This window comes from Marmota monax, unplaced genomic scaffold (genome assembly GCF_021218885.2).
Source record: "Marmota monax isolate L192 unplaced genomic scaffold, Marmota_monax_Labrador192_F-V1.1 WCK01_AAM20220418_F8-fsc00061, whole genome shotgun sequence".
Taxonomy (NCBI): domain Eukaryota; kingdom Metazoa; phylum Chordata; class Mammalia; order Rodentia; family Sciuridae; genus Marmota; species Marmota monax.
The window spans coordinates 346,605-372,718 of record NW_026695230.1 but is presented as its reverse complement, the minus strand read 5'-3'; the positions used below and the strand labels follow the sequence as shown (position 1 = coordinate 372,718).

At 33.8% G+C, this 26,114-nt stretch overlaps 1 protein-coding gene across 4 annotated transcripts in view; it reads left to right on the top strand.

Moving 5' to 3' along the window:
* Ano3 (anoctamin 3) overlaps positions 1-26,114 on the top strand; it is a 394,245-nt gene that overhangs the window by 249,718 nt on the left and 118,413 nt on the right. For all 4 annotated transcript variants that reach the window (XM_046438219.2, XM_046438221.2, XM_058577029.1 and 1 more), the window contains one exon: positions 18,926-19,084. In XM_046438219.2, coding sequence (XP_046294175.1) covers positions 18,926-19,084 — 159 coding nt within the window. The remainder of the gene's footprint in view (positions 1-18,925; positions 19,085-26,114) is intronic.

Sequence of the window (26,114 nt, the reverse complement as noted above, 5' to 3'; positions counted from 1 at the left end):
TTGATCCTATAGAAGTAGCAGAATGGTCATTACCAGAGGCATGGGTGTTTAGCAGGGACAGGGATAGTGAGTTTTGATCAAAAGATGTAGAATTATAGTTAGATGTGATAAGTTTTAGAAGTGTTTCCAGAATAGTCATATATATATATATATATATATGACATTAATTACAATAATACACACACACACACACACACATACAGAGGCTAAAAATCATCAAGTGATTTACTGGGGCCAGGGTAGATAAGAGAGGATAGATAAGAGGGGAGAATAAAGAATGATTTATAATGGCTATTGAGCTTATTCTGTGTGATAAAACTGTTCTGAAATGTTGAGGTGCTCCTTGTATAACTCTGAACATACTAATAACTTTTGTATTTTATATTTTAAATGGGTGAATCATATAATATATTGAATTTTATTTCAATATGCTATTCATAAAATGATACTCAAACATTAAATATTTGTGTTCAGTAATGTGAAACAGGAAGAAGTGGGTGTTCATTCTCAAGTATTCTAATTACAATTTATAGTGTTCTCACAAACTTAAAGAAATATAAATTCCACCACTTACCTCAGAGAACATATTGGGTACAATCACTGATGCCTATTTTTCTTAAAAATTGGATGGCTTAACTTCTACTTTATCTATAGGTCTTTTAAAATGCTTGGAGGATTTACCTTCAGATAGTCAACTTATTCTGGCAAGGCTAGCCAAATGGAACTTAGTTTACAAGTCAGGTACTCCAAGAACTACAGGGAGTCTAACAGACAGTTTAACCCAGAGTTTCCCTAGTGAACCTCTTGCAGGAGCCCAAGTAGGAGCCTCAGAGGATCTATGAACCCCCTGAAGTTGTATGCATAATTATTTGCATATATAAGTTTGAGTGTTTTTCTAGAAATGTTTCCTATTACTAACAAAATATTATGGACCAGTGATTTAATCTTGAGTTATTCTTTCACAACTTAAAAAATAAGACTATCAATATCAAAGGAGCCTCCCCAAGTATAAAATAGCCAAGGAAATAATCTTAAATGGTACCTCTAGGTTAAAAAAAAATCTCTTGCACTCTCTATTTAAAATTTATCTTATAAAACACACACACATGCGCACACAGGATTCTTTTGACCAACATATTCCCACCTCCCTTCCCTCTAACTACCTAAGCCTCTGGTAGCCACTTTTCTACTCTGTAATTCTATAACATTAACATGTAAAACATTTTTAGATTCTTTCTCTTTCTTTTTATAAATATCTAACTTTTTAACAGCAAGAGGAGATTTGGTACTGGAAAGAACTAAGTTTGTGGAAAATAGGCATTAATATTCTATGTTATAATTTTAATGTCAACTTTCCAATTTTTAATTTAATTTGATTCATTTTTACTCTGAATATATCATTCATAACCAACATGATAAAACCATCTGCTTGATACATTAGCAAAGTGGAGTTGTTCAAGAACCCTATTTTCTTTTCCTGGGTCTGGAGAGATTCTTGTCTTACTGATAAGAGAATTCAGGAGGAAGGAAAGGAGAACAAAGAACTGCTGGGTCATGGAAAGTAATTTTCTGCAAATGCCAGGAACTTGTCTTTTGCAAGACCTATCTATTCTGCAGAAACATTTCTCACCAGAGCAAATCCATATTACTGTGACGCTTATGGGAGATTTTTTTCTGCCATCTCAGAGCATATGACCAATAATAAACATATAATAATTTCGAATAGTTTGCTTTGGAACATATGTGGATTTTGCTAATTTCCATGTGTCAAGGATGCCAATGCTAATCCTAATTCAGTGCCAATACTTTGATATCCTGATCTGGAGGTCTGCCTTTTCAAGTTAAATATTCAAGTGAAACAGTAGCCTTTGACCAAGATAATGTTCTTGGACTGTTTCCATATTTCAAAGATACCTTATTCCACTGTTCTATACTCTGACTTGACATTTTTATTGTGCATTTACAAAAGTACAAAGAAATTCAACCTGCCCTTGTATAATTTGACCTCTCTATGTTGAGCTTTCCCTTGTTTTTAGGCACCTACTTGCCTTTTATCTGTCACAAATCCAGAGCCAAAACAAGGGAGCTTCTTAATATTTCAAGTACACTTACTACTGAGATGTCCTAAAAATATCTCATGCAGACTGGGCTGTCTGACTCACTTTCCATTGTATCCCTGGCACCTAGAAAATTTAGAAATGAAAAAGCCACTTTTGCAGTATATGCATATGTGTGACCCCAGTGTCCAGGTATGCAGCTTAGCTCTTGATTTCTGAATCTTACTTTGTACTGAACTTGAACCCAGTGATTCCTCAATACCTTGTGAACAATTTGCCATTTTAAAATGTTATACTACACATCATTTTTGTTTCTTTTATTTGGAAAGATCAACTAAATAATCAGTACTAGTGATATACTAGTTTTTTATGAACATTTTCATTGGACCTATGAGTTGATGCTTTTTTAAAAAAGAGTTTCCTAAATACGTGTTGGAAATTGTTATGTGTCTTTTTCATTGAAAACTCTTGGTGTTTTCCTTGGGGAGATCCTCAAGGGACAATGTGTCATTTAAGATAGCAAGCACTACATTGAAATCAAGTTCCTGGGTTTTTCAAGCTCTCTAAATAGTTTAACTCCACAAACACCTTTGTAACAAAATAAAATTTGATTTTGTTTTGCATTTAAAATTTAGTCTTTTAGAAGAAAAGCTTTATTCACAAGCTAGCAGTAAATTAATAATTCTATTTTGTATTTTTGGCTCATCGCTAGCAGGAGTCAGAATAATGACAGGGTAGGTTAAATAGGGTTTGAGTGGACAGTTGTCTCAGCTAGCTGACATTATAGAGCTTACAGTTTTTTCATCTCTTCGAAACACTTGTTCTGAGATATTCTCTATTCCTTAAGTATACCCTATAGTCCTCATGGAATCCCTTTTGATCAATAGATTCAAAGATATCCTGTTTAATATCACCTATAAGTATTCTATCATTTGATTGATGAGATAAATACAGGTCTAATTGTCTGTAATATAAATACAGGTCTAATTGTCTAATTGAAGGATCTTGATTAAAATGGGAGCTTATTATTTGAAGATCTATGTTGTAACCGTATCTATGGTGTGAATATCACTTTATGTTTCACAGCGTGTTCAATTTTACTAATTCCTAAAATAGCCTGGTTAGGTTATACATGTCAGGCAAGAAAGGAAATTGAGGTTTAGAGTTTAAGGGGTTTTTGTTTATTTGTTTGTTTGATTTCAGTGCTGGAAATTGAAACCAGGGCCTCCTACATGTTAGACAAATGCTCTAATACTAAACTGCACCCCAAACCCTGTAAGTAATATTTTAAACTACTAATCAGTCATACTATAGTCCAAGATGTTTATTTCCAAGATGATGGGCTATATTTGTCTTCCAAATTATGATTATTATTATGAGTATTTGAGGAATATTGAGAGTTATATTCTCCCTCTATTATTTCAAAAGTTGTTGTTATAGTTTGTCATTTCTAGATATTGTAGTACATAAGAGTTTGCAATTATATTATTTGCCATATTACCAAAATAAAAGCCTTGACTTTCTATTTTCATGTATTTCTCTAAACTTTGGTACTCAGTTTTGCTGTGAAGATTTTACTTCTCTATTTTTGTGGTCAAAAACAAACAACAAAAAAATTCCCCATTCCAAAATATGTACTTTATATTCCAGTTGGTTTGTGACATTTGGTAACATGGACAGACCAGAGACTGCTTTTGCACTCTAGAGAAAGTAAAGGCCTTGTCTCTTAATTTCTCTTGAATAATGTTAATCATGCTTCCAGTGAGAGATTGCACAAATCTCAGTTGTCATTTACTGTTTTCCCTAAAACAATTTTGGGAGTGCTTTAGGTACTGAATTCGGCTGTCAGATATTTATGTGAGTATTTTCTGTACAGAGTGAAGATCCTATCAATGTTAGTTGAACAATCTACATCTAGTAGAGAACAACCTCTCAGAGAAATGTTCTGGGTAAAGAGGAGCTTTGTGTGATGCTCGAACTGCAGAGCCCCATAGATGGTGCATGGCCTCCTTGATTCACAGTAAAATTGAGCCACAGAGAGGAGAAGACAACTGCCTAAAGACGTTTGGGCAAGGAGAGATCCATGAGGAAGAACCAGAGCCACTCATTATTTTTTCTTGTTAAAATCTCCTCTCATGAAAATTTCCAAATTAATATGTTTTCTCTGTGTTATTTTTTGGAGCAATGTGGTGAAAGTGACCTTAGGTCATTCTTCCCTCATGCATTATTTTGTAAGATAATTTTTTTTTTAAATCAGCCTTTTAATTTCTTAAATTTTCATCTGAGTTACCAACCTAGATGACAGACAGACCATAGGATGCCCTCACACAGTCCCTGCCTTCTTGCATGTACTGATTAACCCTCTCCCTTGTAATTTGCTTCTAAACATCAGAGTGAGGAAAAACTGATCAGATATCATTGCCTGATAACGTTCCCTTCTACAAGAATCTGTCTTGCTATTTTCCTTGTTGATGTGTGGAAGTAAGCAGCCATACTTGGAAAATTTACATGTCAAAGAGAATAGTAGAGGACTTCTGGACCTGAGCTTGACTTGCAGAGAAGAGCTAGAAAGAAGCTGGACACTCTTAACTCCAAGGAAAAGATTTCTATAGAGAACCGGAGTTAGGCTAGAATTGGGTTCTTCCTAGCCAAGCCTTCACTTAAGGGGACAGCTCTGCTGACTTCTAGATGGCAGCTTTGCATGGCCCTAAGCAAAGGACCCAGATAAGCCTTGGCCAAACACTTGAGAATATATTGGCATTGTTTGAAACAGCTAAGTTTTTGGTAATTTTTACACAGTAATAGATAATTTATACATTTATTATAGAACAAGGTATTCTTATATAATAAATGCAACCTCAGTATTGAATTTTTGGTATGTCATTAATGGACCAAACTAAAAATTTCTTTATCATACTATGCTATAACAGTCAGTGCTCATCAACCTGCCAGGGAAATAAAATTGATGATAGACTCTGACTGACCTCGACATATTTGAAGTTTTCAGTAAACCGTATTTTGTGTAATTCATTACTATTGGTTGAATTAATTCAACAGAAATTAAGGTTGAAATACTCTCTCATTGTGGTTCCAAGTACTGTCAGCATAATGAAATATATAATGCCCTAATCTCAGGAGTTTCCATACTTTCAGAAGAAACTTTTTTTTTCAGTTCCCTCTTTAGGATATTTTTCCTTTCCTATATATTCCTGCTTAAAAATATGATGTCATATTATTTAATAATCACCACCATAATAAGAAGAGTGGGCCATATCTAATAGGAAGCATATTACATGATTTTTATTCCTTACATATGTATCCTTTCATTTAAAGTATGTTTATTAAATATCCTACATGTGAGTTGAATGATGTAATGTTTAAATGAGCAAGAGTCCATCCCACTAATGTACATAGGCTGTCTTGATCCTCACCTTGCAATAATCATATGATTTTGATGTTAACATCTATATTTGTTACAGTTTGGATTTGAAATGTCCCTCAAAACTCATGTGTTGAAAACTTGGTCCCCAGTGCAGCAAATGTCCATAAATGTGGCTTTTGAGAACTCTTTGAATTCTAAGAACTATAAAGTAACCAGTGAATTAATCCACTGATACAATGGAGTACTGAGAGGTTACAGAAACTATAGTCACGTTGGCCATGGTAGGAAGAGATAGGTCACTGGGGGCATGCTCCTGGGGATTATATCTTTTCCTTGGCCCTTGCCCTGAAATTCCTGTCTCCTGTCTGCTATGAACTGAGCAATTATTCTCAACCACACCCTTTTACCATTATGTTCTGCCTCACCTCTGGCCTAGAACAATAGAGCTGACCAATTATGGGTGGAAACCTCTGGAACTGTCAGTCAAAATAAATCTTTTCACCTTTAAATTATTTATATTTGGAATTTTGGTAACAGCAATGAAAAGCTTACTATCTCTGTGTCTTGGTTGCAGCATTTATGAAATAAAAAAATGGTACAGATATTTTAGTTTTTGCAAGCAAGAAATTAGCATCAATAAAGTTCTTAGAATAGTGCTTATTTTTTGTTTAGTGTATGTTATCCTTTATTATTTCTTTACACATGACTTTATTGCTTATGATCTTCTTAAATGGTGTGTTTCTCTGCCAGGTTTTAACAAGTTCTGAGTAATATCTCTTAACAATCCTACTGTCTGATGTCAGTAATTCAGAGCTACTGATTTGCTAAGGATTTGTATTACTGAACACCTTGTAGGAAAGAGGTAGAGATATCATTGTGTAAAAGAGAATATGTAATAGGTATATCCAGGTTCACATCAGCAGTAAAGGCCACATCTGTCCAGCACTGAGGACAGATTTTTGGCATTCTGAAAAATCATGATTAAAAATGATTTACCGATTAAAATTCACATGAAAATTATATTTCATACGTATTTTAAGTTACATACATAAATATATACATCTATTAATGTACTTTTAAATCTCCAGGACATTTAGAAAATGAAAACATTCTTTTCCAAATAAGTAGTATTTTAAAATGCAAAACTTCTCGATAGAGAAAAGAAAATTTTAATTATTCCAACAGCACTTACTAAATTTCCACTGTATATGGAATTTCTTCTGAACTGTAATATATGATGTTTTGGGTTAGTTTATTTTTAATAGCAATTGATTTTGTTGTTGTAAATATGTGATTTTTGACAATACATTTTATTTAAATGAAATGAAAAAGCATCAAAAATATTTTGTTCTGCATAATAAATAGGGTCTGTGACAAGAGCGATGGTTGTAACTCTGAAATAGATTTTAATCACATGCCTGGGCTTTGGAATTTTTTTCTAATTAAGGCGTGTACAGCTGGAATTTCTGAGTAAAACATGCACCAGGCTAGCCATGTCTAGACTGCCGTCTCCTTATTAATCATTATAGACTGCCATAGAGGTTTGCAGAAAACCACTACTAGAAACAAAAACAAAACAAAACAAAAAAGATTTTTCATTATTTATGGAGTCAATGAGGTAAGATTAAGAAACGCATGCCTAGAACACTAACACACCCTATGAATTGAAAACTTCTGATGGACACCCAAATTATGAAGAAGAGTTGAACAATCCATTGATCCATAGGGGCCACACAGCCAAGGAAACTAAGGAAAAATCTGCTTCCTTTCCAAGCAGGAGTATGGGGTGACAGCCAGGGTCTTGTTGGGGCTTCTTCCTGCAGAGGCGTAAGCCACCTGAGAAATAAAAAATCTAGAATAATTAGTGAAGAGCAAAAGACAAAGAATCAGAAATGTATTTTCAAAAGCAGAGCCCCTGATAGGTTTAGTCCACATGAGAGCTGGAACTAGACAAAAGAAGATGGCTCCAGTGGTTTATTTAAGGGGGTACATCAAAGGCAGGGATAAGGTTTCAAGGATGGAGTCTTGCTTCATTATGTCCTGCAGTCAGCAAGTTGATTGACATCTTGGCAGTTCACACCCATATCAGAGGGACTGTGTGGTTACAGGTAATCCCATCTCCAGTGCTGTGTGGGACCTGTGGCAGAGCTTGAATAGGGATCACAATGAGTCAGGGCAGTCGATCAGAGGAAATGTCCACTGGTCATTCCCAGACACCAGATTTTCCTATTCATTAGGCTTCGATGCACAGGAGCCCACATGCAGCCCATGGATGGCTTGCAACACAAGAACAGTCTTCTGAGCTGCCCTGAGTCATGCCCTGCTTTCTGGTCACTCTAAAACCAATAAAAAGAATACAGCTACTAAATAGGCTTGATAATAATTAATTGTATTCTGAACACCAAAATTTAGAGATAAAAAGTATTGTGGGTGGGAACAGATACTGGCGGCATCTGAGAGCCATGCACAGTGGGAGTGCAGTTTTTCATTTTACAGAGTATGGCAAAAGTAAAATTTAAGCATAGAGTAGGAATCCAGAATAATGAAGATTCCATCTGTTCAGAGCTATGCATATTACATAAATTTCTGTAAGACTTCATAAATTGAACCAGAACTTTTATCCAACAAGCTCCCCTCCTGGTCAAGGTCAGCAAGGTGAAGTACAATTTGTCAACTCTCAACAGGTCAGCAAATGAACCATTCCATAGTGACCATTCCACAAATTTAGTTGAATGGGAAACATCTTTATATTCAGTACTCCCATATGTTGAGACTAGATTTAGGTAAGGTGTAAGCCACCTGAGAAATTAAAAGTCTAGAATAATTAGTGAAGAACAAAAAACAAAGAGTCAGAAGTACATTTTCAAAAGTGGAGCCCCTGATAGTTTAAGCCAAATGGGAGCTGGAACTAGACAAAAGAAGATGGCTCCAGTGATATATTTAAGGGAGTACATCAAAGGAAGGGATAAGGTTTCAAGGATGGAGTCTTGCTTCATTATGTCCTGCAGTCAGCAAGTTGATTGACATCTTGGCAGTTCACACCAATATCAGAGGGGCTGTGTGGCTACAGCAGGTAACCCCATGTCCAGTGCTTGACTTTAAGATAACAGAGCAATGAGGAATAAAATATTTTACTACAAGAAGTTGGCAAAATTGCATTATTATATAGAAATTATATGTGAAATATGACCCCTACCAACACATTTTTTGCTACAAAATCAATTCCAGAAGACTTTAGAGTCTCAGTTTGAAAGGACAAGCAAAACTTGTACAAAATATGGGATAAAGTTATCATAACCTTGTAACAGGTAACAATTGGTTAAAAAGGGACAGAAACATTATGAAAAATTCATAAATTGGACCACATCAAAATTAAGAATCTCTCTGTAATTCAGTTGCACAGATATTTCATTTTAAAATAGTGAAAAATCCAGTTGTAGACAACTAAGATTTGAGTGCACAGAGATGTCAAAGGGCTTGATATTTAGATTACTGTAGAAAAACAAATCATTATAAAAGGCATCAGTACTCTAATCATCAGATGCAAATTGAAATCTCAGTAAATCGGTGTTAAGTAGCTCTCCAACCAAGTGGATATGATATAATTTTTCATAGACTGAAAAGAATTTGTGGAGCATGAATAACTGAAATAATATTGGTAGGGATATAAATTGATTTAGAATATTGTTTAGCATTACCTACTGAAGTTAAATCAGCATTCTCTGTGAATTAGCAGTTTTTCTCCTAAGTACTGCAAGATATAAGAATAAATATTTTTATAGCTTTGTTTAATATCCAACAAAGACTTCAAATGTCTGTCAACAGTAGAAACATAAGTAACTTTTGTTGTGTTCATATAAAATAATACTATATAACAGTGATAAAGGAACTACAACTACATGAAAATTAGAGATGGATTTCATATACATTACATTGCATAAAAAGATACAAACCATTCATTGTGTGTTTGCATCTGCATAAAGTTTGAAACATACTATACTAAACTGAATGTTTAAGGACATACCCATTGATAATCAAACTAAAGGAAATAAGAAAGTAGTACCATAAAAGATAGGACTGTGATTATGTTGAGGAGAGTAATATGGATGGAGGACTTTGTGATTAAGACACAAAATATGATGGAGCTTTGTGCAGAGAGGCTCTGTTTCTTTATTTGGGTAATGGTAGTGTAGGTATTTATCTTGTAATAATTCATTAAGCAATGGACTTTTACCCATTTTTCTTTTCTAATGAAATATATATATATATATATATGTAAGGAGTATTTGCTTTCCTTTACTATGATTCAAAATTCACATCAGTGCCCTTTGGATTACTTATCTATGGTTACAGCTTTCTTTGCCCTCAGAAGATAATTTTCCTCAAAGTTAAAGAGGAGGTTTTGTGGACGTAACTCCACTTGGTACAGTGCTTGCCTGGCTTTTGCAAGGCCCTGGGTTTAATTCCCAGCACCACATACACACAAAAAAAATTAAAGGATGAATTCCTGGAATAAAAGTTAAAAAGGTCATTTGGATAATTGAATAACAAGATACAAATGTGAATTAATAAATTATATGAATTTTTAACTATATTTTATTATGATGATTGCTAACATTTTTCTAATTTGAAATGAGTCAATAAATTTGGGAGAGTTCTTCACTTGTTATTTCATTTGGTTATAGTAATAGTGCTACAGTGTTGCTAATATTATTTTCTTCATCTCAAAAATATGCAAACTGAAATTGAATAGAGATTAAATTAAATGTCTGAAGAACTCAGTTATATAGATCACATACCTATCTGAATTGAGAACTCAGTACTTTAGCAAATATGTCATATAGAATTTTACTAGCTCAAAAGTGTGTTTAACAGATAAATCAGTGACTTAGATATTAGTGATATGAACGAATTGTGTATGTGTGTGTATGTGTCTAATGTAGACTGACTTCGGTAAATTAAACAAGATAGTGTGTTAGGTAACTATTGCCCCCCTCTTCTGGATACACCCATAAGTCATACCTCTATATTTATATATAATAGGCATAGCATTGTAACTATACTTTTTTATGTCTTTGACCCCAGGTAAATGCTTAAATCCCAGAAAGTATTAATTACTTCCTTATTCTTTATCCCTAGGATTTAGCATGGCACCTGGCACACATTAGGTATCCAATAAATGCTTGTTAGATTAAGAAAAATGAAAATCCTACTTATACATATATATAATATATATATGGTTGCTTTTACCCTTAAACTATATATTAAACTATATATTATATATAGTATGTATATAATGTATATATGTATAGTATGTATAAAATATATATATATATATATATATATATATATATATATATATATATATTATCGTTGCTGATATGTTATTTGAAGAATAATCTAAAGAGTGTTCTAATGAAATGGTAAATCTTCACTGTTATTTTGACAATGGGCTAAAAAATTTTGTAAAACATTTCTTCTCAACATGAACTATCACATATTCTTGAGTTCTTTAAGATCAGCTTTTTCAGAAGTATTTGAGCTTCATGGTTTGCAAATGCATAAATGATTAAGTTTTTTGAAAAAATCTTGTAAGATCAGGCAGGTACCTGATTGTATGATCTTCATCTCAGCTTCCCTGTGAGAAGCTAGTTTTATTCTGTCTTCTGGGAACAATAAATGTGAAGACCTGATTCTAAATGTTGTACATTCCCCATTGTAATTGGAAAGTATTTCACATACCAGATAAGTTAAGAGATGAGTTTTGATTTCATGTGCAGTCAGCTGTTACTTTATCAAACAATTGAAGTTGTATGTAATGGTATGTGTAATAAATTTTATGTCTACCCTACTGTTAAGTAACAGGTTTGAATATGGTTTAATTTACATCCTGATTAAAACTATACTTTCGGGGATTATTTCTCTAGTCCATAAATTTACGTACTGCTTAATGGTTTTCATAAATTTCAAAATATAATGCTTTTAACTTTAAAACTACATGAATCTATATTGACTTAGTTATATATAATTTGAAAGAAATTTTGAAATCTTGCATGATTCTGTTTTGCCACATTCATATTTATATTTTAATGCACTGGTAAAACTGGCAAAACCCATCATTAATAATTTAAAGTTGATAGAATAATTAGATAATAGAGCAGAATGTTAATTAATGGCACTTGTGAAAATGTTTTCTCAGAACAAGACAAAAAATGAGTACACTGTCTCATGCTGCTTATTGTTAAAATTGTAGGCATTTTCAACAGTAAAATTTTAGCTCTTTCTCTGGAAGAAGTTAGCGTTTATTTTGCTTAAACTCATAGTAATGGATAATAATAAAAACCAGGAGTCCACTGTCAGTCAATGCTATTTTTAAAATATGGAAAAGCAAATGCAATCTTTTAGAAAATTTTCCATTTTCTGTTATTTTTCTACCAAACAAAGCACTTCATTTTTAGACGTTCTTATTGAAGGAATTTTTCCTCCACTTGATTAAACATGTTATTTTCACTATAAGGCTCAATCTATAACTTTTTCCTGAAAAAGAGATGTTGGTATGCTGTAAGGAAAATAAAATAAAGAGTTATATTTGTATATCATATCATTTTTCATGTAGTCTTGCTTAGATCAGCATGGAGATGCCTGGAGGCAGTCTTTGCTATAAAGCCAAAGGCCCAGCTATTGCTATTCAAAAGCTACTGCTATATGTGTATGTTTATCCCAGCTGCTTATGATTGGATCTGTTATAAATATTGCATGCAAGACGATGATGAATGACCACATGATTTCTTCTTGGTATTATATTCTTTAAGCTAACCTTACCTGGTTACATACAACTATGGATCTTCTTCTCCCTTCCTATCTTCCTCTATTCTTCATTTTCTTTTTTCCTCCCTCCCTCACTTCCTCACTCCTTACCTTCTTTTGTATTTTTTTATTTGTTGTTTTTAAATATAAAGGATAGTAGGGTGTATTTTGACATATTACATACATAGGGTGCAACCCATTGCAATTTTATCCCACTCTTGTGGTTGAACATCACGTGAAGTTACACTTGTCGTGTATTCATATGTGAGCATAGGAAGATTATGTCTGATTGATTATAGTGTCTTTCCTATTCCCATCCCCTCTCCCTTCCCTTCATTCTCCTTTATCTAATCCAGTGAACTTCTAAACTTCTCCTGCTTACCCTCCCCTATTATTGGTAGGCATCTACATATCAGAGAGAACATCCAACCTTTTTTTTTTTTTTTTTTTTTTTGCAGGGGAGCGGGGTCTGGCTTATTTCACTTAGCAAGATATTCTCCAGTTCCATCTATTTCGCAGCAAATGCCCATTCTATTTATAGCTGAGTAATATTCCATTGTGTATGTATATCACATTTTCTTTATCCATTCATTTGTTGAAGGGCACCGAGATTGGTTCCAAAGCTTGGCTATTGTGAATTGAGCTGCTATAAACCATTGATGTGGCTGTGTCACTGTAGTATGTTGATTTTAAGTTATTTGGGTAATAGACTGAGGAGTGGGATAACTGGGTCAAATGGTGCTTCCCTTCCAAGTTTTCTGATGAATCTCCATACTGCTTTCCAGGGTGGTTTTACCAGTTAGCAATACCACCAGCAATGTATTAGTGAACCTTTTTGTTCACATCCTTGCAAACATTTACTGTTACTTATAATTCTTCATAATTGACATTCTGACAAGAATGAGATGGAATCTCAGTGGTTTAATTTGCATTTCTCTAATTGCTAGAGATATTGAACATTTCTTCATGCATTTTGGGGACTATTTGAATTTATTCCTCTATTAAGTGCCTCTTTAGTTTCTTTGCCTATTTATGGATTGGGTTATTTGTTTTCTTGGTGTTAATGTTTTTGAGTTCTTTTATATCCTGGATACTAATATCTGAGGTACAGGTGACAAAGCTTTTCTCCAATTCTGTAGGCTCTCTGTTGATACTCTTGATTGTCTTCTTTGCTATAAAGAAGTCTTTTTTTTTTTTTTTTAGTTTCATGCCATCCAATTTATTGATTCTTGATTTTATTTCTTGTGCTTTTGGAGTCTAATTGAGGCTGTCTGTTCCTGAGCAGATATGATGGAGAGTTGTGTCTACTTTTTCTGCTAGTATTTTCAGACTCTCTGGTCTAATGCAAAGGTACTTGATCTACTTTGAGTTGAGTTTTATGGAGGTTGAGATATAAGGGTTCAATTCCAATCTACTGCATATGGATTTCCAGTTTTCCCAGAACCATTGGTTGAAGAGGCTATCTTTTCTCCAATGTATGTTTATGGTGCCTTTGCCTAGTATGAGATAACGGCATTTATTTGAGTTTGTCTCAGTGTCTTCTGTTCTGTTCCATTGGTCTTCAATTCTATTTTTGTGCCAATGCCATGGCTTTTTTGTTACTATACCTCTATAGTATAATTTAAGTTTGGTATTATGATGCTTCCTACTTCACTTTTCTCACTGAGGATTGCTTTGGATATTCTGGGCCTCTTATTTTTCCAAATAAATTTCATGACTGCTCTTTCTGTTTCTGTGAAGAAGCCCATTGGAATTTTAATGGGAATTGCATTAAATATGTATAGCACTTTGGTAGTATGGCCATTTTTGCAATATTAATTCTGTATGCAAGAACATGGGAGATCTTTCAATTTTCTAAGTTCATCTTCAATTTCTTTCTTTAGTGTTCTGTAGTTTTCATTGTAGAGGTATTTTACCTCTTTTGTTACATTGATTCTCAAGTATTTTCTTTCTTTTTTTTTTGAGTCTATTGTGAGTGGGATAGTTTTTTCTGATTTCTCTTTCAGTTAATTCGTCATTAGTGTATAAGAATGCAGTTGATTTATGGGTGTTAATTTTACATCCTGATGCTTTGTTGAATTCATTTATAAGTTCAAGGAACTTTCTGGTGAAGTTGTTTGGTTCGTCTAAATGTATACTCATGTCCTCAGCAAATAGGGATAATTTGAGCTCTTCTTTTCATATTTGTATTAATCTCTTTCTTTTGTCTAATTGCTCTGGCTAGAGTTTTAAGGACTATGTTGAATAGAAGTGGTGAAAGTGGACATCCCTGTCATCTTCCAGTTTTTAGAGGGAATGCTTTCAATTTTTCTCCATTTAGAATGATGTTGGCCTTGGGTTTAGCATAGATAGCTTTCACAATGTTGAGGTATGTTCCTACTATCCCTAGTTTTTCTAGTGTTGTGAACATGAAGGGATGTGGTATTTTGTCCAATGCTTTTTTATGCATCTATTAATGTATTTCTGTGATTCTTGTCTTTAAGTCTGTTGATGTGATGAATTACATTTATTGATTTTCATATGTTGCACCAACCTTGCGTCCTTGCAATGAACCCCACCTGATCATGGTACATTATCTTTTATGCACTTTGCCAGAATTTTATTAAGAATTTTGCATCTATGTTCAAGATGGATAGTGGTCTGGAGTTTTCTTTCCTTGATGTGTCTTTGTCTGGTTTTTGGTATCAAATTTACACTAGCTTCATAGAATGAGTTTGGAAGGGTTCCCTCCTTTTCTGTTTCAACTAATAATTTGAGAAGTATTGGTGTGAATCCTTCTTTGAAGATCTGGTAGATCTCTGCCAAGATTCCATCTGGTCCTGGGCTTTTCTTTGTTGATAGGCTTTTTTATGGCATCTTCCATTTCATTGCATGAAATGATCTGTTTAAATTTTTTGTCTTATATTCTTTAATTTAACCCTATCTGATTATGTACAACTATGAATCTTCTTAGCCCTTCCTAACTTCTGCCTTCTTCCCTTCTTTCCTCCCTACTTTCTTTTGTTCCTTCTTCTTAGAAATATTTATTGATGCTTACTATATATTTTGTTGTAGGGGTTAGATGTCTTGAATACTCAGTGACAAAACATTTTAAAATTACCTTTATAGAACATTATTCTAGGAGGATAAGAGAGTAAGTAAACAAAAGATAATAATAAGAAAGTATTTAATGTTAACTAGCAGGTTATAAATTTGTAGGTGCAAAGAAAAACTAGATTAGAGAAAGTAGGGTGAAGAATGAGGAGGAACACAGAGAGATTTTGGAGGGCTGGAGTTCTTTGGGTCTTCTATAAGGTTGAAGCTCACTCAGATATTGCAGGTTGGAAACAGACTAGAGAGGAATACGCATATCAGCAAAGAGATGTGTCAGACAACTGTAATAATCCAATAAAGAGGCAATTATGGTTTCAACCATACTGGTATTAGTGAAAGTTCTAGAAGTGGTAAAATTCGAAATATATCTTAAACAGTTTTATTTGATGGGTGAAACGGAAGAAACAGAAAAGACTTTTGGTCTGAGCAGTTGAAGGTATAGTGTTGCAATCAATTAGAATAATGAAGGTTATGAGAAGCACCTGCTTTTAGAAGATATGGAATTCCATTTGGACACTTAACTTTGATATATCCATAGGCAGTCAAGTGAAGAACTCAAGAAAGTAGTTGGATCTACAAGCATGTGAATATTGATTTTGTGTTGTCAACATATAAATGGTCATTTATAGCTCATGAGACTGGATAAAATAGCTAGGAAAGGAGTATAGATGAAGAAATCAAGAGAACCAGTGACTGGTCCATTAGCCAACCAGCAGAAGATAGAAACCATCTCAAGTAAAAGAAATTCAAATAATGAGGTGTAGTAGGAGTCAAAGGAAAAGGATATACCTGTAGGGGTTCTGTGTTTGGGATTGGAGTCTGTGATAGCTTTATAACTATGATATGCTTGGTGGCTAAGAAAGTTTCTGTGCAAAGACACAGAATGCCTGGCTGCTAGGAAATGCCTGGCTGCTGTAACAATGCCCTGCATGAGGAGTCTCTGTGCTAGTTTTATCATATTCAACCTTTATCTCAAGCACATAGCTCCTGGGAATAAAGGAACTTGCTTACTAGATAACTTCAATGTATCACCAAGCTCTGGTGACCCTGGACCTGCCCACTAACAGTAACTTTAAACAATGGAGTTTCTTGAGAGTTACACAAAGCTCCTGACATTGCATATTGTAACTGTAGAGTGTAATTGTGGAATAAGAAACCTTTCTGATACAATAAACAAAAATGGCACTAATGACCTAATGTAACCTAGTGATATAAATAAAGGTGGCCACTTGGATGAGCAGCCATTTTTTCCTGCTTCTGCATCTTGTCTCTGTGTCCTTTTTATTTTCCTTACATATTCCAAGTAGGGTGAAGTAATTCAGCTACTGCTAGGTCATGTAAGAAGAGGACAGAGAATTGATAACTGGATACATCAAAAAGTATGTCATTGGTTACTTTAAGGAGATAAATCTCTGGAGTTGTAAAAGCAGAAGCCACTCAATATCCCTATCATGTATTGTCTTGCTGTAGTTGTTGGCCTCCAAAACTACAGAAACCTCAGTCATAGAAATGTCTAATTTTGTTGCATCTTTTGTTTTCTTTTAACATAGTAGTGAATAAGTTATTAAATTGGTGATATTTATTATTTATTTTTCTATGAAATCTGATGTCACTCTTTGGCTTCTATACATTCCTGTCAGCTTATAATTCAAAGGGTTATGAGGATTACAGATGAAACACTTGGTATAGTGTGGGCCCATATTAAGAGTTCGATAAGTGATAGCTGTTATTGTTACTGATGATGATGATGCAACCACATAGTTTCGGTTGCTTGCTTAGACTTATTGTGGTACTTAATAAAATGATCCTGGAAATATCATCACTTTGCATTCACTGAAGAAAAGACTGTGTAACACCTTCTTATCCTTGACCATTGCCATCTCTAGTACTATGAATTCACACTTGAAACTCTTCTCTCTGAGTAACACAGCCCATCAGAAGCTACTGAGACCATCTAACCTGTGGCCGTTGATGACAATATTGCAAATATAATTTCTGTTGCTTCATCTGAATGGCTTTCTGGTTTTTTCCTCTGGGGATGCCAGCTCACTCTGGTTATCACTTATTTTGTTATTATTATTACATATTTATTGTACAAATAGATGGTATTTTACCATGATGTTTCCATGCATGTATACATTATTATTAATTGCAAACAATCACCCTGCTTCTAGTCTCAATTCCTCCCCCATCCCTCCTCCCTCTTAGCACCCTTCCCAGTCTCTAAGAGTCACTCACTTGTTTAAAAGGGTCCATATATGGGTCACTGTCAGTCTTTGTCAAAGATGTCTGAGATGTCTTTGTCTAAAATCATCTGATAATTCTCCAGGTGTTAGGTAGTGTTTTGACTTTCAAGAATGCTTATATGGGAAACATGAAATAGAGAGTTGGCATAACTATCAAAATAGCTGGAAGTTAAGTAGAGAAAGAAGGATGGGTAGATATTAACTAAGAATATAAACCTGGAGGTAGGCGAAACTGGATTCAACTTCTGATTTCTGTGATCTTGGACAACATACAGCTAACACCTTCCAAAGGAATTAATTAGGAAAAGTGTTGGCCAGTAAACCTGGTTTTATTTAAGTTCTGTATAGCAACTGAGAATACCACCTGTGTGTATTCCAAGTAGTGTTTTAAAAGGGTAAATTTAGGGAAGAGTTCTCAAGGGGCTATAGGGTTTGAACTGAGTCATTTTGGGGTCAGTCTTAAAAGGTAGAAATTTTGGTAAAAAATTTGGTCAGAGTCTATGAAAAACAGCTTGGGTTGTTGGGTATAGCAAGATGAGGGCTTTCAAGCAGTCTTGATGAACTAGTGGTGAGTTTTAATGAATAAGCTATTTTTATTGGTTTGGCTTTATCTATACTGGAAGTAAATATTTTCTGAAGCAAGTAACTCAGGAATTATTGTCTGTTTTTGGTATCAGTTCAGTGTATGTCTAGTAAAGTAATGCCTGATCTGAGTGCTAGCTGCCACATGATGATTTCACTTCTTAGAATTTATATTCTTTTTTCTTATTTGTTATTTTTAGTTATACTCTCGTGTCATGTATGTTTTGACATATTTTTACACAGATGGAGTACATCTTATTATAATAAAGATGCCAGTCTTGTTATTGTAGATGATGTGGAGATTATCTGTGGTATATTTATGTGTGTATATAGGAAAGATGTGTCAGATTAATACTTTCACCTTAGTATCTAACTTTGAAATACAAGTTGAAAGTAGTTAAATGAGATAAAGTATAGACAGTATTTCAGTCTGGAAAAAGATTAGTAAAACACCATATATTCACTGATTATTTTATAAAGCCTTACTGAAAAAAAAAATATATATATATATATATATACTCATGTCAGCACAATGAACCCCTAGTTCAGGAATCAGACCATCTAATTTCAAATCCTGAAAGATCACTTGCTGGTCTGTCTCCTATAGTAGACAGCATGCTTTCTTTAATTATCCTTCTATATTGCAATAGGAGTCTGAAATATTAAAAACACATTTTTGATATCACATCATTAATGATTTTAACAAAAATGAACACTTATATAACTCACAGTATTAACAATTGTTGCTTTATTTACAGAATGACATGAATTACATAGCCTCTAGTGGACTTCTATTTAAAGATGGCAAAAAGCGAATTGACTACATCCTGGTTTATAGAAAGACAAATATACAATATGGCAAAAGAAACACATTTGAAAAGAACCTCAGAGCAGAAGGCTTGATGTTGGAGAAGGAGGTAGGTGCTTTGCCATTATTAACTTTGTGGTATAATATTCTGGAACAGAAAAGATCACCTGTGTTTAAGTATGAGAAAGCCATATATCATATGGCTTCATAAAATATATATATATATATATATATATATATATATATATATATATATATATATATACACTCATTTTTTCCTAATAGATGTATATATGTACACATACATATTCACTTTTTGCTCTGTTTCTGCACAGTTTATTTTTAAAAGGGCATGACTATTTTTGCAATTTTAAAAAAACTGAATAACTAATGACTATGTCCATGCAAAATAGAAAATTCTATGGGGGGGTGGGGACTTGAAATATTGAAAGAAAAGTGTTTGCCAAACTGTTAATGTCAGTTTTTTGTTGGTGAAACTATAAGTACTATTCTTCTCAATCCTTCTTTGTTTGATAGGTTCTTAAAATTTCTGTAAATGATTTTTTTTTTCTATTGGAACAATAAAAGTATCAAGACAATTGGGAAAAAAATGAAAAATAGGAGAAAAAAGCTGATGATCCTATAGTCCAAAAATTACCTCATATTCTACTATAATCCAAAAATTATAATTATTGCCATTTTATTTAAATTTTATGTGGTTTTAAATTCACATGTTTATTTATATTAGATAAAGAAAAAAAAAAACCTTACTTTAAAAAGTTAAAAACATAGAAATGTAAAGTATAAAAGCCAATGTTCATATTTGTCACCTTCTAAATCATACCCTTCTCTACTTTGGTGGCTTTTATAGATTGAATTTTTACTGATAATGCTCCTTAATATATTTTCCATATATAAACAACCATATGAAAATATATTACACAAAATTAGTCATATTTATGATACATATATTATTCTGCTACTCAATCCCATTGTTTGACATTATTTTATAAATATATTAATTCTCATTACCTTTAGAACTTTTTTACTTGGTGTATAGTTTTATAACTTCAGGATTTGGTCAGCTGTTCTCCCATTGAGAGAAAAAATTAAGTTAAATATTAGAGATATTCCTAAATATATTTCTAAAAAAATGGAATGGTAAAAAAATCCTGATGATTTCTTTGATTAAATATTTAATTGACTTGCTAATAAAATTTAAGAATGTTAGTAAACACTTAGATATAAAACTCTGAAACTACCCCTACTTTTCTTCACAGAATATATGTTGAAGTCAATTTTCTGATAAATACACATTAGAAAGTTATTAACTACATCTTGGGGTCACCCTGGAAAAACTAATCCATTTATATTTATTAAAACTCTTTTAATAGGATCTAAAATAACAAACTCACAATGACTTGGCTCTGAAAGGAAGGAATTATTTACACAGTGCCAAGTATTATAGAACAGGGTGAGTGAAATACTGACCACAGTGTTCTGTTGATCCTTTATTTCTTTTTTATACCTCTTTTGGGAAGTTTAGCCCAGAATATCTCACTCACTGGTGAGTAATTAAATGAAGAACTACTTATTGAAAAAAAATCTCATGAACTCAGTCTTATGACAAGATTTACTCATTAGATTCCTTTGTGCCTTCTGCTCCACACTGATAGAATCAATCCCTTCCTCATCTGCTTATAGAACAGTTTACAAGAGATTATTATAATACTGGTAATTATTTAACTCATGCACCTCCCATTGTTTACTTATTCATTAAATAATTTTGTCAAACCTTGAACAAACTGTGGGGAATCATGAGTAAAGTGGACCATATCACTACCTTTGGTCTGTATGAAGATTTAAATTAAAAAAAAAAAAAAGAAGTCAAATACAAAAACTGGATATTTGTAATAGATGTGGCCCACTGACTCTAGTTAATTTTCTTGGCATAAAATCCAGATTCTCTGAGTCTTCCTCTCTCTTATTCCTCCAACATGCTCCCAAGAATAATACTGGCTGTTACTCATCCACAAAGGGTTCTGTTCTCTAAAAGTGAAGTCTTTTCATCCTTAAGCTCTGACTGTTCCATTGCTGTCAAAGGTGCTTGTGGTTATGTTGTTGCTCAGCAGAACAGTATCTGTTTGTCTACTTTTATTCCCAGATAGACAGGTTTTTCATTCTGAGTTCCAGCATTACAGTTTTTCAATTCACATTCTCTTTCTTATTAGATGTGTTTCCCACAGTTCAGTGAAGTGCCAGGACAGCTGGGTCAGGAGCTATACCCAAACCCAGATGCATAGTTTATTGGAACTAGCCACGCCTATGAACAGTAGCCATTGTATTGAACACAGATTGCCAGTCTTGACTTCCTCTTTCTGACCCCTAGGTGCCTCACTGTTAAGGAAAATGATTTTTTTTTTTTTTCCTGACAGTGCAATGGGTTAAGTTTACACGTTTCTCCAGATTAGATATTATCAGTTTTGGAGCAGGGGTGGGGATTTTTTTATGTCTTTCCTTGAAAAGGGCCTTAAAAGCCTTATGAAATTTGGTCCAACTTCTCTAAGGAATTCTGCTTATGTTTCAAAGTTTAAAGAAAAGAATAAAGGAAGTAAAGAAGGAAAGAGAGATCTTGTCACACCCTTTCTATCTAATACTTGCATAACTAAGAGTCTATTTCAGTGACTTTGCACAGGATAGATGATGGGATCCAAGGTGGCTTGAATCTTTACTCATTTGATACAATGCTTAAAATTATCCTTTACCACAATACTTTTCATAATTTCAAATTGAAATAAATGATCTGAAAGAAAAGCAAATGGAACTAAAATGGCTTATAACAAAGGAAATACTCTAGTCTGGAGGATAAGAGAAAATTATAGGAAGTTGAAGAAGTGAATTTTTTAAATCTTTGAATTGAGATTTGAAAAATTAATAGTGCCAAAGTAGGTGAAAAAAAAAAAAAAAACCTAAATTAGGTGGGAAAAGGACTGGATAAGGCTTCCCTGGTCATGCGTTAGAATCCAGCAATGATACATCTCCTACAATAACATGCCTTAGTGGGAGTATCAGGATGGTCACAGGGGAAAGGATGTGGACATTTTTAAATTCCAGAGAGGAAGAGCACTAAACAAGCCTGGAAAGAATGGCTCTGTTTAAGTTAATAAAAATTCTTTATTATTTTAATAAAGAAATGCAAAGCTACTAAATAATTTCAAACTGTAGTAGCATGAGCACATTTGTTTTCAAAAAAGATAACAGATTATTGAAAAGAGGATGGATTTCAAGATAATGCACAAAGATCACGAGTAGAATTAAAGACAGAGATAAATGGATTTGATCGATATTTCAGTTAACATATACATATGTATGTGTTTATATATGTATGTATGTACTTGGTGGATATTTGGATATGATAAGAATTGGTCTCAATGCTAACTTGAGTTTGTGACTCAAAACAATTTGTTGATTCATTCAAGGAGCATAAATGATGTCCCTATTGTATGCCACATTGAGACCAAATATAAACCAAGCTAAAAAATGAACCATGTTCTCATGGGAGAAAATAGACCATAAACAAATAAAAAACATGAATGAAACAATGTGGAGAGCTACCCAATAATTAAAACTAGATAGTGTTATATTACGAGTATGACTAGGGGCTCTGCTAGCTTGTTCGATCTGAAAGAAAGCAAACTGAATAAAAAGAAATCTATCCCATTATGGGAAGAGAAAAAGACCGAACTCTACCTGCAGAAGTCATATTCAGTAAAAAGTAGTTCTGCCTGGAAGAGAGCTGGTTTGTGGAAGAAGTAAGGCAGAGGCTATGGGAATGAAAAGCTGGTAATTGAGGTGCCTTTGAGAAACATAAATAGAGATGTTTGAAGTTCTTGTCTAGAGCTGAAATGAGGAGTCTCCCCTGAAAGCAAATGCTCTAGTTATTCGAATATGAATGGTAATATACACCAGCTACTGGGACAAAAATCACTGAAGATAATGGGAAAGAATTTAGTTGTGGGATGAGCCTATAAAGGGTACTAGAGGAGAATAGACACTTGAAAGAATTGAGGTAGGTGAAAGAGCAGGAGATGAGACATCAGAGGGAAGAGTTGGTAATTAGGGTAAAACACTGCTGAGAAGCCAATGGGACCAGAGAGTTGCCCATTCAAATGGAGGATAATGAGAAATATTTTCCTGAATAGAGACATTTGTGTGCCATATTAGCTAAAGTCAAAGAGGGAATAGGTAATGGAGAATAGATGCAGAGCAAATGTCACCAACTTGCTCAGCTGTGAGTGGGAGGAGGGAAATCAATAGCAAGGGCGGGGGGGCAGTGGATTCTGGTGAGATTTCATTTCCTTGTTTCTTTCATTCACCTTTAAATTTATTTCTTAGATGGGGTGTTTAAATAATGATGGGGAAGACCCAAGACAGAAGAAAGGGATGGAGGGAAACAGGAAAAAAAAGGGTCAAGGGAGAAGGAAAGGAAAGCACAGAAGAAGATATACAAGGAGAGGAAGAGAGACTGAGGACACAGTCGACGGAGGAGATAAAATAACATTTAAAATGCCTTTGGGGGAGTGAGGGGGGTTTTCAAAGCACAGAATATCAAAAAAATTCAAGATTACTTAATTGCATTTTAAATTTAATTTTTACAAATATTTATTTGACATAAACATTTTTACAAAAGGGTTAACTTTATGTTTCTAATTCTAAAGATGACAACATTATCTTTTAAAATAATTAAATTTATCAGGAGTAGATTTATTATTCCCAGGGTAGTACATTCAACCTACTACAGCAAATGCAGTATTAGTAAACAAAAACATTTTTTTCTAAAATAAGTATTCTTACATGATATCATAAAAATACTGTCTAAAAGTCTTAAATCAATATTTCTTAAAACTATTTGTATTATGCATCTATTGATGTTTAATAAGTTACACAAATTGCATTTGTATGCTCAAAATTCTATGGGTCACCAGTTATCCCACACCTTGGTATTTATCCAAACAAACTAAAATTGGCATACTATACTGATACAACCACTTTAATGTTTATAGCAGTACAATTCATGATAGTTAAATTATGGAATTAGCCCAGATGCCCAGCAATACATGGATAATCAAAAAAAAAAAATCATGTATGTACATTGAAGTATTAGTCAGCTATGAAGAAGAATGAAATTATGGCATTTGCTGGTAAATAGATGCAACTAGAGATCATCATGCAAAAGGAAATAAACCAGACTCAGAAAATCAAGGGTTGATATTTTCACTCATTTGTGGAAGTTAGAGCAAAATTAAGAGAAAGAAGGTGAAACCTCGGGGCATCAGATATCATAAAGCTATAGAAAAGATCAGTGGAGTAGAAGAAGAAAATGGGAAGGATGAGGGGTGGGTAAGGGGAGGGAACATGGAATGAATTTAGCAAGATCATGTTATATGCATATAAAAATATACCACAGGTAGTTTCACCATAATATATATACAGAAAATACCAATCAAAAATTAAAAAATCAATGAGTGAATGGAAAATCAGCAGAGTAAAAAAGGAAAATAGGAGGAGGAAGGAGGGTAGGGAAATGAGGGGAACAGGGATTGAACGCAAATTTCTGTGCATGTGTATTTTGTCAAAATGAACCCAACTACTATGTGTAACTAAAACACTCTAATTTTTTTTTTTAAATCTGTTGGTGAAAAGTTTGGGTATGACACACTCTTTGCCAAGTTTCTTTTGAGACCTAAGTCAAAGTATTTGCATGGTCACATTTGTACCTGGAGCACATGGAGTTCAGGGTACCTCTTTGAAGCTGGCATATATTATGTGAAAGGACTCATTTCCTCGTGGTCATAACACTGAGTATTCATTTCCTGTCTGGATTTCAGCTCCTGGGGGCCATTCTCATTCCTTGCCACATGAGCCCTCCATTTGCAAAGCCAGAAGTAGAGAATTTTCCTTGCATCTCTCTGCTGTTTTAAATCTTTCCTGCCAGAAAGAGCCCAGTCCTTTTAAGGGACTCATTACCCATGAAAGATAATGTCTTCTTAATATCAAACATGTCATGTGGCTGATCCTAACCATGGGAGTGCCTATCATACTGTATTCACAGATAGCAGGGATCTTAACTTGTGAATACAAGGAGAAGAGATTTTGAGAGCTTTGCCTACCATACTATTTTTAAAAATTCTGCAACATGCAACTGTGCATTGCTCTTCTAAGCAAACAGGCCAGGAAAGAAACTTACAACAACAGAATATAACAGAATAGAATACATTTTAGACTAAATTTGGTGCCAATTCATGACTAATTGGCATGTAGATTCTTGGAGCTGCTTTATCAAATCCAGTACTGTGATTTCATAAACCTTTACTGCCTCTCAAAGTTTCTTCTATTGAAGGTCTTGGCCTTTCGTTGCAACTTAACAAACATTTAACTGAAATTTTTTTAGTACAGATTATTAGAAGAAAGAGGAAATGGATTTGAGAAAATGTTAGCAGGCATTTTGTTTCCTAGCTGAAAGATGAAGACTAGAGACTGATTCTCCATAATTTAAAAATATATATTCACTAGAGTGAAACACTGAGCCTGGCAGAGAGATCTCAAAATGTATTAAATTGCATGTTGATGTGAATAATTTATAGGTGATAATATTTGCAAAGGATCATGATGTATATTTGAAGACCATTCAAATACATAGGTAGAGGATTTATAATTGTCAGGGTAGGTGCTTTGTAATCCAACTCAATTTTCAATTCCCATCAGCTTTGTCTTTCACTTAGATTTAAAACCATGGGATAAAACATGTTCTTTCTGTTCTGTGCCCAAAACTTACAGAGTGACTTTGTAAAAAGGTAATTTTTAAGTTTCCTCTTTTCTCAGGAGTAACTATTCTACCTCTTGGGAATTTGGGGAGGAATAATTAAGTACTACAATGAAGTATGAAGGTTGTGGGTGTTTCGTTCCCTCTGAGAAGGCTGCTATCATCAGGGTTGAAAAAAAAAATAGTGCCAAATTTGTAGCTTTTGATTCCAAAAGGAAAGGTCTTCTTTCTCCTTCACAGCAATATCCCTTTACCATCCCCTGCCCAGTAGCAAAAAATGAAACTACTTTTCTCTCTTTTTTTTTTTAAGTGGAGG